The sequence below is a fragment of the Fundulus heteroclitus genome, chromosome 19 (genome assembly GCF_011125445.2).
Source record: "Fundulus heteroclitus isolate FHET01 chromosome 19, MU-UCD_Fhet_4.1, whole genome shotgun sequence".
NCBI lineage: Eukaryota > Metazoa > Chordata > Actinopteri > Cyprinodontiformes > Fundulidae > Fundulus > Fundulus heteroclitus.
In genome coordinates this window covers 29,761,156-29,781,110 of record NC_046379.1, presented here as the reverse complement: position 1 = coordinate 29,781,110, position 19,955 = coordinate 29,761,156, and the positions used below count along the sequence as shown (strand labels likewise).

General features: G+C 41.1%; 1 protein-coding gene across 3 annotated transcripts in view; it reads left to right on the top strand.

Moving 5' to 3' along the window:
- The first annotated feature begins 438 nt into the window (after positions 1–438).
- The window catches only part of LOC105935514 (serine/threonine-protein phosphatase 2A 56 kDa regulatory subunit epsilon isoform), a 32,278-nt gene continuing 12,761 nt past the window's right edge, over positions 439–19,955 (top strand). Inside the window, exons 1-2 of one of the 3 annotated variants that reach the window (XM_012875956.3) lie at positions 439–874; positions 12,343–12,503. In XM_012875956.3, coding sequence (XP_012731410.2) covers positions 12,347–12,503 — 157 coding nt within the window. In that variant the 5' untranslated portion in view covers positions 439–874; positions 12,343–12,346. Of the gene's footprint in view, positions 994–12,342; positions 12,504–17,058; positions 17,215–19,955 lie in introns of those variants that run through there. The other 2 variants (XM_012875955.3, XM_021323300.2) reach the window with 2 other exon arrangements.

The following is a 19,955-nucleotide window of genomic DNA, read 5'->3' as shown; positions in this document are numbered from 1 at the left end:
GAAAACATAGTTAAAAGGTCTGCATACATAGATGCACGCCACACTTTTAAGAGTTTTGATTTTAAAAATGCTGAAAGCCAATGACTTTACAGTGACGCCCGGTTGTACTGCTATGTCACGTACATTCATCGAAAACACTTCTCGTTTGTAAAGTGACTAAATCTAAAAGTTCAGGAGATATTAATAAGCACTTTTCCAGGACATATGAGCGAACTGACGCGGAGTCGTTGCAACGATCACTCGCACACTTCCACACTCTCTGCTCTCCGCCCCGGTCTTTTTTCGTGTCCCTTCTCCGCCACCTAACCAGCGGGATTCAAAGCCATTTTCCCTCTCCCTTTACTGGCAAGCGCGCTCAGCCAATCATAAGCTCCGACGCTTGGCACCGCGTCCAATCGTCGTCGTCCGCGGACCTACACCCGCCTAGCAAGTTTATGTGCATTTATGTAATGTGCCATGGTCTCGACCCAGCAGTGTTGACAATAGGCTGAGAAGAAACAGCCCTGAATCACCAACGAGCAACGGAAAACACGACAAATTCAGGGTGTTGTTTGAGACGTAGAGTCTAACGGACAACAGGAATGTTATAGCATCGAGACGCGTTTTGCTCTTAACTGGAGTTTAAGGATTTTCCATTTGGATGGAAAACTGCTTGTGGGTTTGGCTGTTTTAGGCCGAGATTTTGCTGCTGGGGAGAGGCTGTTCGCACCGAGCTGGAGGCAGCCGCACAGTTAGCCTGACAGTTACCCCGACACAGGACTATTCTCCGCCGCAGTCTCCGCTGCACGCTGTGGAGGCTCAGGGTGAATTACGACGACGGAAGAGCTTCCAGCCAGTCGCGCTCAGGTCGGGACTCTGGTCAGGACTCGGAACGGTGTGTGTGTCTTCCAGCCCGGTCACTGTCAGTGTGTGAGCTGTAGCTAACATTTGCATCATTAGCGCTGTCCCTATATTTACATCCGGGATGATGGGTGATCGCCCGAGCCCGCCCAGGTAATGTTATCGCACCATCACACATTTAAATATAGGTTTGCTATAGTTCCTGTTTTGAGCCTGCTTCTTGTGTTTAGCTTCTTTTGTAGGCTGCACACAAAGCTAGCTGCCTCTGGTAGCTTTGAAACTACGGCTACACGTTCAACTTAGGCTAGCTCCCGGTAGCCGCCGTGCTAATGGTAGCTAATGACCTAAAATGCTATTTTTATTGAGGAAACTTAAGCCGTTTTGGGAATACGCTGCACTGTCTGAAGGAGTTAAATATTTAAAAGTCTTCGTGCACCCAGAGGAGGCAGCAAATAAACACTGTGATGCTTCGCACAGGTTAAATTATAAGCTAACGTAGCTAGCAAGCTAACGCTCGGCTAATGCGCTGTCAAGTTTGCCCCTACAGGCCCAATATGGCCAAGCTGACGCCTGCTATCTAACAGTTTGATTCTTGACCGTATTTAGCACACGGACTACTACGCGGCTCCAGTTAACGATCGCAAATATACATCGTTTTTGCTGCTTTGCGCCAGTTTCACGTTAGATTTTGAGTTTTGTTTCGAGGCTGATCTCAGGACAGTGCTCTGTGCTATGACCAAGTTCTCACAAGCCTCATGTTCAAAGGTCCTAATATAATTTCTAGATGAGGTCAAAGATCCAGAACTACTAGCGATAGGTGTGATGGCGACATTTTCAGGAGGGTTTTATGTCCAAACAACAACAACAACAAAAATCACCAGAAGGAGCAATGAATGGGTCCGGAGATCTCGTGTATATAGGTTACAAATTAACAACCTGAACGGTTGGGGTGATTTATTCTCCTCATTTCCTCCTCAATATGTGATTAGTTGTTGACATAAATGTTTTTTTTTTTTTTTGCCATAACAATTTTCACACATTTTTGAATGTTCTGTATTTTTAGTGTTTAGAACAAAATGTCAGGTAATTGACTTTCAGCCGCTGGGGCAATTCATCATTGTTGAATCATGATCATTGATCAGCTGGATTTTCTTGGTTATTTTTTTTTTTTTAAATATAATCACTAACCTTGCCTGCAAGCTGAATTCTTGCAGTATTTGTGCTTTCTGAAACACGATAATCAGTCTTGTCCCGCTCCTGTCTCAATCGTTGAGGCCTGTTTTTGGTTTGCACCAATCACGTTGCAGTATTATGGTTCAAGGCGGGACATACGCGATGGCACAAAAACATGAGCTGCCAAACCAACATAAACATGGCAGAGCCGTTAGGACACACACATAGCTGCTGCTATCACATCTGACTTGTCAGAATCCACTATTTGTTATTGGAAAGAAGAACAGCAAGAAGTGCCTTGCCCAGCGTAACTTGTTGTGGTTTTTTATGGAGCCTGCAGCTTACATTATGAATTGATGTTATGATTGGCTAAAACATTGGTAGGCAGGCACTAGGTGTCGCTTCACTCAATCAGCTTAAAGTTCTGCTGAATGTCCCCCCTTTCCCCAAACGGATGCAAATGGAGCAGTCCCAGATTGATAATGTGCAGAACGGAGAGTGCTACACATTATCAATCTGGCTGACCAGGTTAAAAATAATCACCCCCAGGCCTGATTATTGTCACACCTGCAGACCCAAGAAGTCAAATCTATAGAACTGTCTGACAACCTGAAGTAGGTTAGGGTTACTATCTCAAAGAGCAACACAATATGCCCAAGTCTGAAGAAATTCACGAACAGATGAGAAACAAACTCACTTTCCTCTATCGGTGTGGAAAGGGCTACAAAACCATTTCTAAGGCTTTAAGATGCCAGAGAACAGCACTGAGGATGGAGAACCTTCTCAGTAGTGGTCGGTCCAACAAATTACTCCACGAACAGATCAGTGATTCATTCAGGAGGTCATTAAAGAATCCATAACATTTTATGCTCATTGACTCAGTTAAGGTCAGAGGTCATGGTTCAACAACGAGAAAGAGAGACTGAGCTAACATAGTCACCATGGGAGAGTTTCCAGGCCAGAACCTCTACTGACTTAAAAAAACACAAAAGCTATTCTCACATTTACTAAAAATGATCACTGCCAAACATTTTCAGAAAATCTTAATTGAAATGGCATAACTTGGGGCTGGGCTTTTATTGTATAACTTTATCGTTATTGTGAAAAATTACTTATAAGAATATGGATTTATTTGACAACGATAAAATCCAACTAGTGGTTTCTGAAAACCCCTAAAACTGCCAGTATTGTCAAGATTATATTGGCTATTTTATTATTAAGAGCATCAATAAATTCCCAAATATAATTAAATGCAGTTACTGTGTGCAGTTAGGTAATAAAAATCTCACTTCTTTATGTAACCAGTGTCCTGATGAAACATATTTAGAATTTGTTTTTTTAATATTACATTTTAAAATGTTTTTTTTTTCAGGTAGGTATTTGTGCTTATTGGGCAATAATTGACATGCAGTCACAGTTAGTTACCTGAAAAAGACTTCAGGAAGCTGTAAATAGTTTTTTTTATCATCGCTTTTATCGTTATCACAACATTACCAGAATATATCGTGATAAAACTTAAAGTCCATATCGCCCACCCACATATTTATAAGGTGTGCACGTTCTCACATGCTCAGCTCTCAGCTTGTGACCCTGAGGCAGTGGTCTCAAACTATAGTCCTCCAGGGCTGGACTCCTGCAACTTTTAGACGCATCTCTGCTTCAACACGCCTGACTCCAATATGAGCCCATTAGCAGAGCTCTACAGAGCCTGACTGCATTTGATTCAGATGTGTAGGGCAAGGGACACGTGTAAAAGCTGCAGGGCATGGACCCTCAAGGGTTTGAGCTTGAGACCGCTCTAAGGTCTGTAATACGTTTCCTGCTGCACAATAAGAGGTTAATGTGTAGTTGTGATGCCACTGCTGAAAATTGTGCTATGGATTACGATTAATCCAAATTCTATTGACTTTCCTTTCTTTGCTAATAACCAAAATGTCTACACTTAGTGTTTGAGCTAAAATGTGTAGACATTAAGGGCAGTTAGTCAATTCAAAAGGCAAAGCATGACACTAGAAATATAGGATTCTACTAAATATTGTGTCCAAGCAGTCCTTTGTTACTGTGATTGTAGCACACACTGATATTGCTAATTTTAACTGAAATAAGCACTGTTACAATATCACAACTTTAATGTCCTTACAATATTACTTTATGTGATATCAGTGGGAAAGATGGATGCTTGGACTGCAATAAATATTAGATAATCACATAAGTGCAACGTCTTCATGCTCTCGATGCCACATTATTATACCTTAAGGATTACTCTCCATGTCTGACCGGGCCCTAAACTGAGATGGAATGGGTCCGGACTGACTTGTCAGATGGAGCTGGACTTCTATGAGTTGCAGATGCTGTTTAATTCCTGGGAGACGCAGAAGCTGACAGACCTGGTCACGGTCAAGTGTAGCTTCCCTGTTGAGAGGCAAGCCTTTAACTGAATCTGATCTGAACTTTGACTGTCTGTGATAAGGCGACGGCAACGAGGCTGTCGGTCTGTGGTCGCTGCAGTGCGCTGTCTGTGGGGTTTGGTTTTTGTCCTTTCTAGCTGTGCCCCCAGACCTACATTCACCCATCGAGGTGTACTTCACTGGTTTATGTGTGTACCAAGATATAGACGCTATTATGAGCAACCTTAGCAGCCTAAAGATGGAACCTTGTTTGTCTTTGTTGTCTGTGACTGCTACCCTTAAAACCTTGGAGGGTTGGGGCTCCCAGCGGGTTCTGTAGAGGCTTGCTGAGGGGTGCGGCTCTCCCTTAAAACTGAATTATTTTTATTTATTTTTTGAAGAAGACACCTGGAAACAAAGTTGTAGGAGCAGCATTTGCAAATCCATTCACAAATTCAAATCTTGGCGTCATCATTGCAACGGCAGCTCTTCTGTCGTTCTGTTGCAGAAATATAAAGATATCAAATAAAAGATGCCTTGATAATTAAAACGTTGCTCACCTTTCTGTTGCTTTTGTTGAGAGTCTAGTTGCCACCATGGCGGGGGAGCAGACCCCTGGGTTTAGGGACATTGGTAGGTGTTACTGTTGGTTAGCGGTTCAGCCTAAGAGCAAAAGTAGTGACTGGATGCACGAGGGAGACGGAATAAATGTTTTGTTTAGGTTGTCCAGAATGCCTCGGCTTGCTTGGATGTCTTTTGTCTTCTAAGGTGTTTACTTTTACTTGTCAGGAGCCAAATCCAACCTATTACAGGGTGGCATTTGCTGTGCCTGTGTAGTTGTTTTTTTAAAGGCACGGTTCAGCTTTTGGAGACGGATCTTTTGATTTGTCCCACCATGAGGAAGGACAGCTTGATGTCCAAAGTCTGCTGCCTTTATTGTGTTGCTTGTATAGCTGGAGCTCTATATAATATTTTTCCCCAGTTTCTGTTTTGTTTTCCCCAAATTCCGTTTGATCTAAGTTTGGTGTCTGTTTTTAATGTTATTTTCCTTTCTATTACAGGGCAGGCACATTTTATCTTAAATCTCATTAATATGTGATTTAAACCGTTTTAGTCACTCAGCTGAAAAATATAAAATCTCGGATTGAATAAGGAAACAGTGTTTATGTGCAGCAAAACATTTAAGGTTTTGTAGGATTAAGTGCTTAAAAACCTCTGTGCGTCATTAAAAACAGTAACTGTAAAATCTAAAGGAGTTTGCTCGTGTTTACAGAGTAAAACGGTCTTCTCTTCTTAGAGGTGATTTACATATATCAGTGAAATGCATGTTTTTTCTGTTTAGATACTGCAGATTTGGGATTTTTGGTTCTTTTCCCCACATTTCATAGTTTATTATAATCACATTCGGTTGTTTTTTAAAACTATGAAGAAGAAAAAAAGAAATGTTGGCAGGGCAATACAGAAGTTTTTTTTTCTGTATTGCCCTGTTTAACAACAGATGTCATTTCAAGGCTCTTTACAGACTGGATCCAATTAACAAACGTGAAGTCGATTTAATGCAAGCCCTATGAGCCAATTCCAGGTCAGTTGCATACATTACAGTCCTAGGGATTAAACACTGCAGTCAGACTCAGCATTATGCCATTTGGTAAAAGGTCTGGTTACTGGTAACTAAGGACAGCCATCCCATTGCGTCGAGTGACTGACTTTAGAGTCCTACTCCTGAATAAGCGTGCAGTGACTGTGGACGGTTGATTGCATCAAGTCGTTAAGTTTGCAGCAATCACTCACACAGCATGCATGCAGGGACAGTGGAACGGGCGACGCCCCTTTAAAAGGAAGAAGCCTCCAGCAGAACCGGCTCGATGTGAGCCGTCTTCGACAGAGCAGTGGAGTGATATATTCCCCCCCCACCCCATTTTTCCTAAGGTAGTGACAATTGGTCAGCAGATTGTAAACCCGCTCATCTTCAAACAGCACGGAGCTGCTGCTGTCAGTAGTTGAACCCGGGTGGACAGCGGGTGCTAGTGTTTGTGCTGTTTTCTAGGAGAGAAAAATCACAGCTGCCACTGAAAACAATAAGACTTCTCATTCATTTTCAGAAATTTTAGTTTCTTTGGTTAAAAATAAGACGTTGGTTTCAGGGGGAAAACCTGAATAATTTTTTAGTTTGGTAGAGAAGCCTTGAGTTAGCTGTAGTTTAGCTAGCAATAGCTTCTCAGAGCTAAATCCTTGAAAACCTTAGTTAATAACTGTTTACAGCGGATAGACTGCCAGCGTTCTCAGGTTGATATTTTGCTTTGCGGCATTGTGTACAGCATGTAAAGAATCTTAAATGGTTGTGGCAGATCAGGAAGGTAGTAAGTTGACGCGGAGCCAGACAGAGAAGCTGCTCATGCTGTGTTTACATGCACTGACATGAGCTGCTCCGCGTGTTCAGTTACCTGCATGTGTCCAGGTGAGAAGTCATTCTGCTCGTCTCTGCCCCCCCCACCCTCACAGATGAACCTGTTGTTTACCTGTTTGTAGACAGTAGCTATATTTACATGCACAAAATTTCACTATTGGATTGAAATCTATTCGGATTGTGCCATTTATATGGGAACAATGGGATCAATTAATCCGACCATGTGAGTTAAATGAACCACTCTGACGAGCGAAGTTATCAAACTCACTGTAAAAAATTCACTGTAAAAATGTTTTTAAAACAATATTTTGACCTTCAAGCATTTAACATTGTTTAATATTTAAAAAGATTTTAAACTATAGCGTGGTGTAAAAAAAGAGGAGCATATTAACATGTTTGCAGTCAGGCCTGTTCTCTTTAATTAGGCAATATTCCCAGCACCAATGTTCAAAACAAACTAATTATTAATTTCCAAATAAACTCCAGTGCTCTAGTCACACATTAAAGTTATATAAAGCTTAATTTTAATGTCAACCATTGATCTGAGTGATAAATGAAACACTGAAATAAACCCAGTAACCGTTAGACATCATCCGATTGAATTGCAGCGGTAGATTCAAAACAGTCACAGCCAGTGTTGCTTCCCGACGTATTTGTGCCACTCAAAGCGGAAATACATCACGTTGATCAGTTTTCCACATTCAGAATAACTTTATCCTGACGAGTGTTTACAGGTATGCTGATCGGATTGTCAATCAGCATAAACCACCCCTCTCATCTGGATTTCAATTTCATTCCGATTGTGCTTAATCTGATCACAATATTCCGATTGGCTTGTTTATATGACACATTTTTATTCCGATCGGCCCTTTATGACCTTTTATGCCGATTACTTTTGTCCATGTAAATGTAGCTACTGTCACATGCTCGCTCTGCCATAGTCTGACCATTATTCCTGATGGTGGAGAAAGCTGATGTTAAATAGCTGATTGCACTGGACCAGAGCTGCTGATGACAGCGGACGTCATAAATGCAGCTCGTAGTTTGGATGAGAGGAATGGAAGTAGGTTTCAGTGACCGAAGCGTTTTACTAAATGAGGGAATGGAGCTCTGCACACCGAGCTTTACTTGGTTGTCAGACTTGAGTCCTAATCAATGCCCTCTCCTGCGGTGTTCTCTCTATGGCATGTGGGGTTAAAAAAATCTACATCGAAATTATTCTAAAGGGACAGATCAATTAAGTGGGAAAAATTTAAATATAAACATACTTTGACTTAAAAAAAGCTCATTGCTTTTGGGTCTATAAAGAAGTTCTTTGACTGTTATAGGGGATCTTTTAAAAATGGTAGGTGAGGAAAAAATTGTCTCTTGGGAAGACATTGTGTTACCAGCAGAGCTTTTCAGTGTTAGTGTACTGTCTGTGATTTTCAGTCGACCATGACCATGCCGCCAGCCAAGGTGTGTCACCACCTTTTATTAGTTTCTTGTGCTCGACTAGTAGGGTTCAACTATTATAAACCGTCCTCATGTTCTTTTTAGGCTGACAAATCAGTTTTTGTCCTCAACAGTTCATTTTTGTTCACCTTTTACAACAATGTGGTGAGTGAGGGACCATATTGGCTACTGCAGGTTCCATTCAGGCTGTGCCGTGTGACCTGTTCTGCACTCTGTGCTGAGATACAAGTGTAGGGAGAGCTGTGCAAAGTACAGTTGAAATGCCAGTGATTAAGTTTTATGGCCTTCAGGGCAAGTTCATGAAGCAGGAGCAGGGTTTCCTCTAGGAATTTCATTTTAACCATGGTGGTGGGCTAAGGGGTGTAGTGGGGAGTTCTGAAACAAAACTTTAATTACTAGGGTTGGGTATCGATTAAAATTTCAAGAATCGATTTGATTCCAGTTCTCCAGATTTAGAATCAATTATTTTCGATCCAGTCTGATCTCAAATTGGATTGCTGGTATTTTTCAGCTGTTACCTGAATTTAATGAGTGTGTAGTTATGTAACATATTGATAGTAGTATCATATTAACATTCAACAGCAACTTAATAAAACCATGGTAACTAATGCCGGCTGTAAGGACCAAACCCTCTTCCTGAATGTTGAGAGAACTGCTTTCACAAACATGCTGTGGGGCAGAACACCCAACCAGATCCAGTGTAGAAACACCAGAGATATCTACAGCTGCTATTTCTATTCGTTTAAAAAATACTTTATTAAACCAAAAGGGAAAATAAATTTCGTCACTAACCTAGTGCCGGCTCACAGTTAAGTTCACAGTGAAAAATAAATTCTTTAAAAATCGACCTTTGGTTGTATTAATCGACTTTTAGGAATTAATGAGAATCGATTCATAAAATCATTTTTATGGAAATTATATATATATATATATATATATATATATATATATATATATATATATATATATATATATATATATATATATATATATATATATATATATATATATATATATATATATATATATATATATATATATAAAAAACACAGCCCTAATTCTTACCTATGTCAGTTGTGAGAATGCCATTGAAATGCAACATCCTTTTATACATTGCCTGAACAGACAACTGTAGTGGAACAGTTTCAGAGAAAGAAGAGGTTAGATTAAAAAAAAAAACTATATTTACATTATATTTATATCCTGTTTTGTAATCCAGGGCGGGATCACTGGCAGTTTTTTGTAATGTGAAAACGGAGCAGGTCTCCTCATTGCTCTGACTGCATGCAGAGCTTTCAGGACGAGACAGCGCTGAGGTAAATGGGAAGCTCTAGCAGGCAGCTGTGCCTCCCTGGTGAAAGATTGCTGCTAGATTGATCCTGGTGAAAGTGAAGTTGCTAAATTGACAAATATTCTGGATGTAGTCTACCCTTGTTGGAGCAACATATTAAACAATACTCAGCATCAATATTATTAAGCTAGATGGGGAATCAGACTGTATATCAAATAGTCCTATTAATAAGTTTGGTATTCTGGATTAAATATTTGTTCTGGCTGTCGATCTAAGAAGTCGTGTTGTTTTGTGTTTCTGTTAAACTTGCTTTAATTAGCTCAACGTTTTCAGTATTAGTTCCATCATCTCTTAACATTTCCTTGCAGCTTGACGTACCTCTACCTGCCTTTTATATCAGAGGTCACCGACTGTTTGAATCTGAGTCATTTGTTATGCCACTAATAATTTTCATCATATTTTAACAAATTAAATTTATTGCATCTTTAAATAATTCATGTTATGTAATATTAAATGGTATAATAAATATCAAATGCTATAGCTTTAGTAGTTTTAACAAAACATCCTCCTTCCAGTACTTGGACAAGATATTTTTTAACCATTTTGCACAATTTTTCATCTTAATGATAGTGCCTGTGACACAGCAACTCTGAGTCTTGTCGATGTGCATGTTTAGGGCGTGTTCTGTGCTTGTTCTTGATAAGGTTTGTGTCAGAAAAGGCTTATTTACTGAGATGGGTTGAACTATAAGGGCAGCCAAAACTGCTGCACACGCATGGTTTCTACTTCTGGAGTTCTGTGTTCTCCTTCATTATAGAAGATCCGGTTAGGAGTTCAGCCTCCACCTGTTCACGGTAAAAGTCAAACTTTAGGTCCTCAATGCATTTAACATCCACTTGAATAAAGTGGGTCTGGAATAGATGACCATTGGGCTGTATTCAAACATTTTCTGAATTCCATTATTTGCCAGCATAAATATTCTTTCTAATTGTTTAAAACGGCAACAAATGTACAAGTCAGAGGTTGCCAAGGTGCTTAAAAGCCCTCCGATTGCAAGGTTCTTGACCTAGTGAGGCTGTCATGGTTGACAAGCTTCTTCAGTTTTGCTTGAAAGATAGGGGAACACTGGTGGAGAGGCCAACTGGACAGGAGGGTGTTTTCTACCCGTTGAGGGTGACACCTTGGGTGTTTGGAGATGTTTCTGAAAATGGGCACATTTCAGATTTAGGAGAAGCAGTGAGGCTTTCATCTTGGCTGGGGAACAGTGGACCAGATCTTTACACCTGTGGATTTAAGGGGGTATATGTTTGTGGTTAGGATCTGAAGGGGTAATGGGAGAGCTGCGCTAAGAAGCTGAATGAAGTCACTCTAAGGTTCAGGTCATGGTTCTCAACTGGAAGTTGGAGGCCGTCTTCAATTTACCTGCAGGAGTTCAAATACCTTGTTATGATCAAGAGTGATGGCAAGACAGAGCTGAAGATAGATAGATAGAGCAACCTAAGGCTCTGGAGGTTACATACTGCTGGGTGGTCTTTGGGGTGGTCCGGGGTGACCCTTGTAGATGGCGTGTTGAGCTCTTTTTCCTGTGATTCCTGTTCTGCATCGAAAGGTGTCAGCTGAGGTGGTTTGGGGATGTGATGTGATTGCCTCCTTTTAGATGTTTACCCTGCACACCCTACATGGAGGAAATGAAGGGACTATTAATCCCTTTTAGTCTTGGATCCCCTAGAAGGAGCGGGAGAGTTTGACTGTGGAGTTGTCTCTGTATCTCTCCTGAACCTCTTTTCCCCACAGCCTGATGTCAGTTAAAGAGCAGATGTGACATGTGGTACAGTGAATCTCGGGTAATTACTACTAGCTCTAGAAATTGGAAAATTTACTGTTGGAAAAATTTTATCGGATATTTTATTACTCCAAAAAATTTTTTAAAAACATCGCCGTCCCTGCACCAACCCTGCGGGAGACTGCCAGTAGATATGTGCATGACCCACATCCCACTCTCCACAGTGTCACAACTTGATGTTGGGAAAGAAATTGAGAAGATATTGGGGTTATGTAATGGGAGCAGGGATTCAGAAAAAAATATCTTTACCCATTTAAAATTTTGTTGGCAGCAGCGGGGAAAAAAAGCCCTTCACACGATGGCCAAACAAAAAACCTCTACAGTTAAAAACTGGCCGGACATTGTCGAAGAAATTCACAGCATGAAAAGACTTAGTTTTATAATAAGGGTGCAACAAGCAAAATATGTATTAATGTTAACTGACCACCTGTTCTGTGAACGTTGTTTTGTATGTTATAATGTGTATCTTTAAAAACAATAAAATACAAGTGTAGAAAACAAGAGGAGATGGGTATAACGATGCTGCCTCACACCGCCTCACACTTAGATGGCAGTGTTCAGGAGACCCCAGCAAACCTGCGAGGGTCACCTTAAACACAGAAACAGTATAGGTGAATGCCACTCCCTCTGTTTAACTGCTTGTTTGTGAACATTATTCTAAGGGGTGGAAGAACTGTTTGTGAACAGTCTCCTCGCAGCAGAAAAACCTTTGGTCCCTACTTTTAAACTAACTTTAGATTATGTTTTTCCTCTGCATTAAAATCGGCATCTGTAGTTAAATGCAAATGTATTAATTGCTTTCAGGGAACTCTGGGCAAGTGTTGGCGCTGCATTGGAAAAGTAGCTTTCTATTGGTGACCATGAAACTCTAGAGGTGCAAAGTGAAATGTGAAAGAAAACCAAGAAAGGCAATCCCCTCTAACCCTTAGTGTGTCTCTTCCAACAGGGCTATGTCCTCGGCACCCACCTCATCTCCGTCTGTGGACAAAGTGGACGGCTTTTCACGGAAGTCTGTAAGGAAGGCCAAGCAAAAGCGGTCACAGAGTTCATCCCAGTTCCGCTCTCAAGGCAAACCCATTGAGCTCACCCCCTTGCCACTGCTCAAAGGTGAGAACCACTGTAAATCAGAAGCTGAACCGGGGATGTTTATTATTAGAGAAATCCCGTTTTATCCAAAGCTAAAAACACAGTTCTGTTATTTAGTTAAAATAGATCTAGAAAAAAATAGCCGGGAGACGTTTTTTATAGATGGCACTTGATTCCTTCTCAGATATAGTCTGCGTGAAGTCACTTTGCACATTATTACACAACCTTTATTTAAAGTTGGACTAAATCACGTCTGTACTTTAGTTTTTATTATGCTAACAAATTATGCCACAGCTGTTTCTTTCTCCATTAATGAAATAGAACAATAAAAAGATCCTTTAACGTTGTACAGTGATGAAACTCAAAAGGTTACAGCTTTTAACATTCAACAGCAAAAGGTTACAGGCCTCTTGTCCATATTTTGCCCAGATTCCCAAAGTCACATTAATGACTGTCTGTTTCAGCTTTTGGTTCAAAAAAAGAAATTTACAACAACAGAAAGTAAATACTTTAGGAATTAAAACAACTATAATTAAGAAATTAACGTGTGTAACTTCAATAGGATGAGTTTAGGAAATGTGCCACACAGGCATGTATATTAATGTATGAAAAACACCAACAGACTAATTACAAGAATTAAAAAAAGTCTGAAAAAAGCAGATGATAAACATTTAGTGAGTCTGAGAGCAGTGATTAAAGTCTAACAGCTGCTGGAAGGAAGGATCTGCAGTAACGCTCCTTTAGTGCACCAAAGATGCAGCAGTCTGCCACTGGAAGAGCTCTTCGGCTCTGCAACAGCCCCATGCATGGGCCGGGAGACATTGGCTAACAGGGATGTCATTTTTGCCAGAGCCCTTCTGTCTCCCACCACCTGCACTGGCTGGAGGGGACATCATGGTACATAGCTGGCCCTTCTGATGAGCTTATCTAACTGCTTCCTCTTAACTGTAGAAAAGCTACTGCTTCAAGAAACTACACCATAGAAGGTGGCTGATGCCACCAGAGTCAGCAAAGGGCTTCAGGAGCGCCCCTTGAAAAAGATCAGCCTCCTCAGCAGGTAGAGTCTGCTCTGACCCGTCCTGCACAGTTTATTGTTCAGGTGAACATCCAGGTACTTAGAGTCCACTATCTCAACGTCAGTTCCCTGGATGTTAGCTGTTGTCAGCGTGGTGGGTCTACTCTACGCCTGGGGAAATCCACCACCAGCCTCTTGGTTTTCTCTGGGTTGATCAGGAGATGGTTTGGCTGGCACCAGTGGGCAAAGTCTGGTGTCCCTGTCTGGACTCTGCCATAGTCGGCCTCATCACAGGCGGCAACTTCTGAAAGGTGGCAACCTGGGGAGTAGGAGACGTCTGGAGAGTAGAAGGTGAACAAGAACGGCCGCATAAACTACTGGTTCAAATCACTGACCCGCACTATATCCTCTACTGCCTGTTAGATTTGTTTGTCATCCCAAATTGTCTAGCACACTTTACTATGGTGAGTAGAAGAGCCTGCAATTATTTTCAGGCTCTTCCATTCACCACTGACGTCGTTCAGCTATAGCTGGACCTTTGTCGCGTTCCTGTAGTTTTTTTTTCCATCATTGATCTTCCTACTCAGTTCTTTCTTCACAGCTCTCAGCTACTCCTTGTTTCTTCAGCTAAAGACACTCTTCTCCTTTATGGGGGCCTTTATTTCAGGGTTTATCCTGGGCTTGTTATTTGAGAAACTGTACGTCCATGAGGCACGGTGTCCACACAGAATGTAATGTTGTCTGTGATGCAGTGAGAGGGGGGAACACACATTGTTATTGAGATAACATCTGTAAACAATCCCGTGGCAGCCAGGATTGTGGGGTTTTTAAATGAAGCAGAGATGCAATGTCAGCAGTGCGGTCGTTTTTCATGGTGTCGAAAGAAGACATACGAAAAACAGCATCTAAGTCTGGACTAAAGCTCTCAAACTCAAATCCTCAAGGATCGGTGTCCTTCTGCTTTTAGGTGTCCCTTGCCTTACACTAGGGCTGAACGATATGGCCAAAACACGTAGAACCATATATTTCTTAATTTCGGTCAATACAAAATAATTACGATGTCGACGTAAACACAATAAAAGCCTTAGAATGCCCACAACAGATGTCTGTATAAACGTATGACAATTATTTTACCACGTTAACATTTTAGAAATATTTGCTCTAAAATATAAAACACAAAACTACATAAAATGTTCTAATCATAGACTGTATTGTATATTGAAATATCGGAATAGTCATGTTATGGTAGTGGGAAAAACATATATATATATACACATACTCACATACACTTTGGTAAATATCAACTATTGGACATACCGGCAATATTAATATCGGATATTGATAACGGCCCAATTTTTCATATCGGTGCGGTAGTCTGTAGTTCTTCCGCTGCCGCAGCTGATGCTGACTCAGTTCCTGTGCCGTCACCTCCTCGTCAGGCGGGAACACCAAGTTGCTCAGTGGGAGGCGGAGTTACAAAAAACTAACGGATGGGTTCAAGTGCAAACAGTCGGTCTGAACATAAATACCGTTAAGAAAAAGAGAATAAAAACAGTTGTCCACAATGTGTACGAGGTTAGGAAAAAAAACAAAACACATCTTAAAGTTGATTTAAAAAAGAAATACTCTGGGTCGAGCGAGGAGCTGCTGGAAGAGGCTGCCTGCTTGTGCAGCGCCGGGAAAAGAATGCTTGTGACCGCTGCACCGTAAGCAGCTGTATGAAATAAGGTAAGCGTCACGGAAGCCCTTAATAAGAGTAGCTGTCTGATTAAGAAGTGAAAGGAACAATAGGATTGCAGTTTATGAACCCTAATGGATTCCAACTCCTTGCTCCACCTGCCTTTGGCATAAAGATCCAGACGGCGCTGCTTTAAAATGACACATTACCTCGCAGGGCCCTGAGCTTGAGGCAATAAAAGCACAACGGCGCATACAATGATAACTTGAGGATTGCAGTCCAATAAAGTTTGATACGGGGCAAAGGGCCTGTTTCTCTGCAATGTCATGAGCTCACTATCTTCCCTGTTAATACCTGCCTAGCGTGCTCTTCGTTGTTATATCTGATAGCACTGTTGTGAGCTGAGCAGCTCCTACGAAAAAATTATTGTGACTGATTTTCTATCCACAGGGATGATTAGGATGTATAAGTAATTAGTTATGCTTTACCCTGGGTGATCATTAATGTGACTGCTTACATCATATGGAGGTTTGGAAAGTGGAAACAAGGATGTGAGCGAAGCAAAACTATGAATTATAGCACCTGTGATACGTACTGAATCAGCTCTAAAGTACTTTACTCCAAAGGGGAGATAAACTGTTGCTATAGCTTGTATGGTACGCGTTTCTTCAGAGTTGTAGATACTGATGGCTGCAGTTAGGAAGGCTCTCCTGTAGAGGTCACTGTTACAGCAGGCCTGAAGAAGTCTGACTGAAAACACTCTGCTGTTGTGCGTGAGTCTTATAAAGGGAGGCCTCGGGGTTTTCCATAATGTTCTTCAGTTTCTCAAGAATCTGACTTAATCTGCCTAATCATCTCCAGAGGTTCCAGAACAGAAGTGGCCGTCTTTTTACTACCAGAACAAAAGACAGGATATCCTCCACAACACTGGACCCTTCTCCTGGATCAGGCTATGGTTGAAGAAGTGCTGCAGAATCCAAAGAGCTGCTCGGCACGGGCTTACAGAACTCAGGGGCTGACACTATCTTGACCTATAGCCTAGTTCCTGTTCAGTCTCTGCGGATTCACCTACTTGGAGCGTGACAGGGAAGCGTTGGGTCAAAGGAGGGTGGGATATCTGTTTGGCTTTGGGTGGATGTTGAACTTGTTCCTTAACTGAACCTGTTGAATGTGCTCAGTTCATTTGCTCTGTCCACACTTCCATCCATTCGGTCCTCTTCCTGCTGTAAGCCTGGTATCATACCCCTCAGCGTTCATTTGATTTCCTTACATATGATAAGATGAAATGTTGTAAAGGCAATGGAGAAGCATAGGCCTAAATTACCACAAAATGACCAAAGTTTGCTGCTTAAAATACAGAATAAATCTGTGAAATGACACAAAGATGCTCCTCACTTTAAAACAGCATTTTTTAGTTTGAAATTGTCAAAAATGACAAACCCTGTACTCGTTCTATAAAATGAGGGGTTTCCTCTACCAGGTTCTGAAGGTCTTTCCCATCACCACTCCTCCTCATGTTGCTGTGGATGCTTTATCACACTAGATGGTAGATCCAAAATGATGAGCTGATATCTGGTGGAGGTAACCATCTATATTGTGGGAACACATAGTTGTGTGGCTGATGTTGTCATTGTCACGATTTTCACCCAGATTTAGTGTCCGTATGTTGGAGGGTAGATCTGTCTGCAAGCTCAATGAGCAACATGCTTTAAAAAAACCGAGAAGAGCAAAAAATAGGTGTACAATGCTGCCCAACCCACCCTCGCTTCTCTCTGGGGCTTCTGTCCAACTCTGCGTGGCCAATGAAGACCACCGACATGCTGCCGTCTTCCCAGCCATGCCCGTCCTCCCTTCAAGAGAAACCCGATCCACATGGTGTCTCTTTACATTTTTCCAACTCCACTCGCCGCAAACAAGTCACCAGAAGAGAGGGGGAATATTTAGGCCTCTTGTCCATATTTTGCCCAGATTCCCACAGTCACATTCATGACTGTCTGTTTCAGCTTTTGGTTCCTACTTGAGGAAGGAAATCTGATTAAGTGAGTTACAGTTTTCATTGAAGCAGTGTCGAGAACATGTAGCTGCCAGCATAGCATGGTGTGTTAAAGTTAGCCTCTGCTGTCAGGGGCTGTTTTCTACCAGACAACCCCGTCTGTCTCTTACGTGTGCAAAGGTGAACTTGAAGAGGACTGGCGATTGTAATAGAAAGCAGCTGCTTTTCCTAAATGTTTAAAAGCAAAGTAAAAAAAGCTGCTTTAACTGTGAGGAGACTTCTTGTCTGAGAAGGTTTTAGTTTGGCGCAGAGCATGCTTGTTGAACGAGGCAGTCATCTTCATCTGGTTGCCAGCTATAGAAGTGTCCTAAAATGATATGTGTAGTTATGGCTTAAATGTGTTCATATGTTCATTCATTGCTGCTTTAATTGTTTTAAGAATGAGTCAACGTTCCTGAAACAGGCTTCTTGCTTTTTTTAGGCACTTAAAATCAGAACCTCCCTCTTACAGTAACCTCTACTAGCTCATCCATCAAAGGGAGATGCAAGTTTAACCTGGATTTGATTTAAAACAGGGATTTACATGTTTGGTTAAAACCTTTTGTCTGTAACCAGTTTCATTTAGCTAGCCTTTATGTTAGAGCACTGGATCACATGGCAGAGTCGACAGGGTTCTGTCTATCATGCTAAAGTTATTTAGCATGTTAAACATATTTGAGTAAGCTGAGTTGTCTTTTTATTTGTTTTTGATCCAGAGTAAAAACAACAACCTTTTTAAAAGGGCTCTTTAAAGTTTTGCAGAGATTGATGGCACTTTTTCAACTTTTGTATTTCTCATTCATCAAAGATGTAATCACTCTTTTTGAGATACTTGCTCAAAAATAATAAGCCCAAAATGAACTGAATAGTAGAGTAGAGGGCACACTGAAGCCTAACAAAACTGTACACTTTTAACTGAATATTCTATTGAAGTCACGAAGTATCAATCCGAAACCTCTACTAAAACAAAGTGCACCATCTGCCCATTGACTGTGCCAAAATGATGCTAAAACAATTAGGGGTGCACTGAAACACATTTGGTCACATCCCACCCGGATACCTGAATGTGATTATCTGCAGATACTGTTCCGATGCCAGAGCTCTGTTTGCTTTCATGTTTTCATCATATTATTGAACTCTTCTCCATAGGCAAGAATGGTGTGTATGAATGTAAGCATGTTTGTTCTAAAAGGCTAATTCATTTAAGTTTAACATCACAAAAAGCAGTGAGAAAAAACAGCCAATTGTGTTCACAGAAAAAATCCCATCCTGAAGACAAATGTGCAGCTATAAGTTATTTATTAAATCTAAGACAGATACCCATAAAGGATGAACTTCCCTGCTGCTGAGATGTTTAACCTAACTTTATTTTGAGCACTTCAGATTTTACTCTTTTATTTAATTCTACTTTATTTTTTGTTTTTTATACAGTCTTAACTGTAGCAATTTGAGTTTAAGTAAAGGACATTATAATTAACAGTATTATTATTTTATCCTTTAACAGTACCCCTCTGCAAATAAAATACAAAGGATTGCTTCATGTGATCAAATGTTATTATTATTATTATTATTATTATTATTACTATTATTACTACTACTATTATTTGTAATAAGGCCAAACATTGACAGTAATCCCTAAAGCTGTTGCGTTGTCACATTGGTAGAAGTTTAGCTGTTTGACCCCAGAAGTGATTCCTGCTGCCTGCTACTTAAAGGCTGCCACGTATGAACATACTTGAGTCAGTGGACATCTGCGGGACATGTCTGTACAAAGCGCCGTTTTTCTCGGCACAACTGTTTGATACGTGAAGGCGAGCTGATGCACTGAACTGCTCCAAGCAGGCGGTCGCATGGGGTGCGCAGCATCACAGCCGCTCTGTGTGCCACAATGGCTGCGTTTACATGCAGAAAATATCACGATTGGATTGAAATGTCTTCGGATTAAAACCCCCAGAAATAATGTGATTTTACCGTTTTATATGACCACACAATTAATCTGATCATAATGTGGGTATATATACGCCTGGCTTTATTCAGAATAAACCACTCTCACTTGCACAGTTATCACGTTTTCTTGCACCCTGATCGGATTGTCAATCGGCAAAAACCACACCTCTCATTCGGATTACAATTTCATTCCGATTGAGCTTAGTCCAATCACAATATTCCGATTGGTGTGTTTGCCTGACGCATGTTATTCTAATTGGTCCTTTATTGGCGTTACTTTGTCCGTGTAAACGTCGCTACTGACAGGTGCGCAGAAGAAACGGGGCCAAGCGCTCCACTAGCTCATCAAACCTTCTGAAACTGGAGTCAGACTAGAATTTAGTTGGAAGGCTTGACCAATATTTATGCATGTTATATTTTTTGCCCTGTGATTCATTGTCGGATTTGAAAGTGTCCTCTTAGTCTGTTACATCTAGACGTTTGTTGAGCTGCCCTTATCTCAGCAGTTTTTCTGTTGCATAACAATCGCCCAGTCCACTTAGGCCAGGAGCATGAGCCTACATGTGAAAGAGTCGGATGGGTTTTGGTTTCCCAAGATGAACTCTGAGCTGTCCTTCGGTTCTTTTATTATTACAGGCTTATAATAACAGACAGAAACCTGCAGCCTCTTTTAGGTTAGGTCTGAACATCTAAGGTTTTTGACAACTCAACCTCTGCTGTTTTAGTCTTTAAGAAGGTTGTCTCATTTGTTCTACTGCAAACTTAATGCAACAGATGGGCCTGCTTACTGAAAGTGTGAGA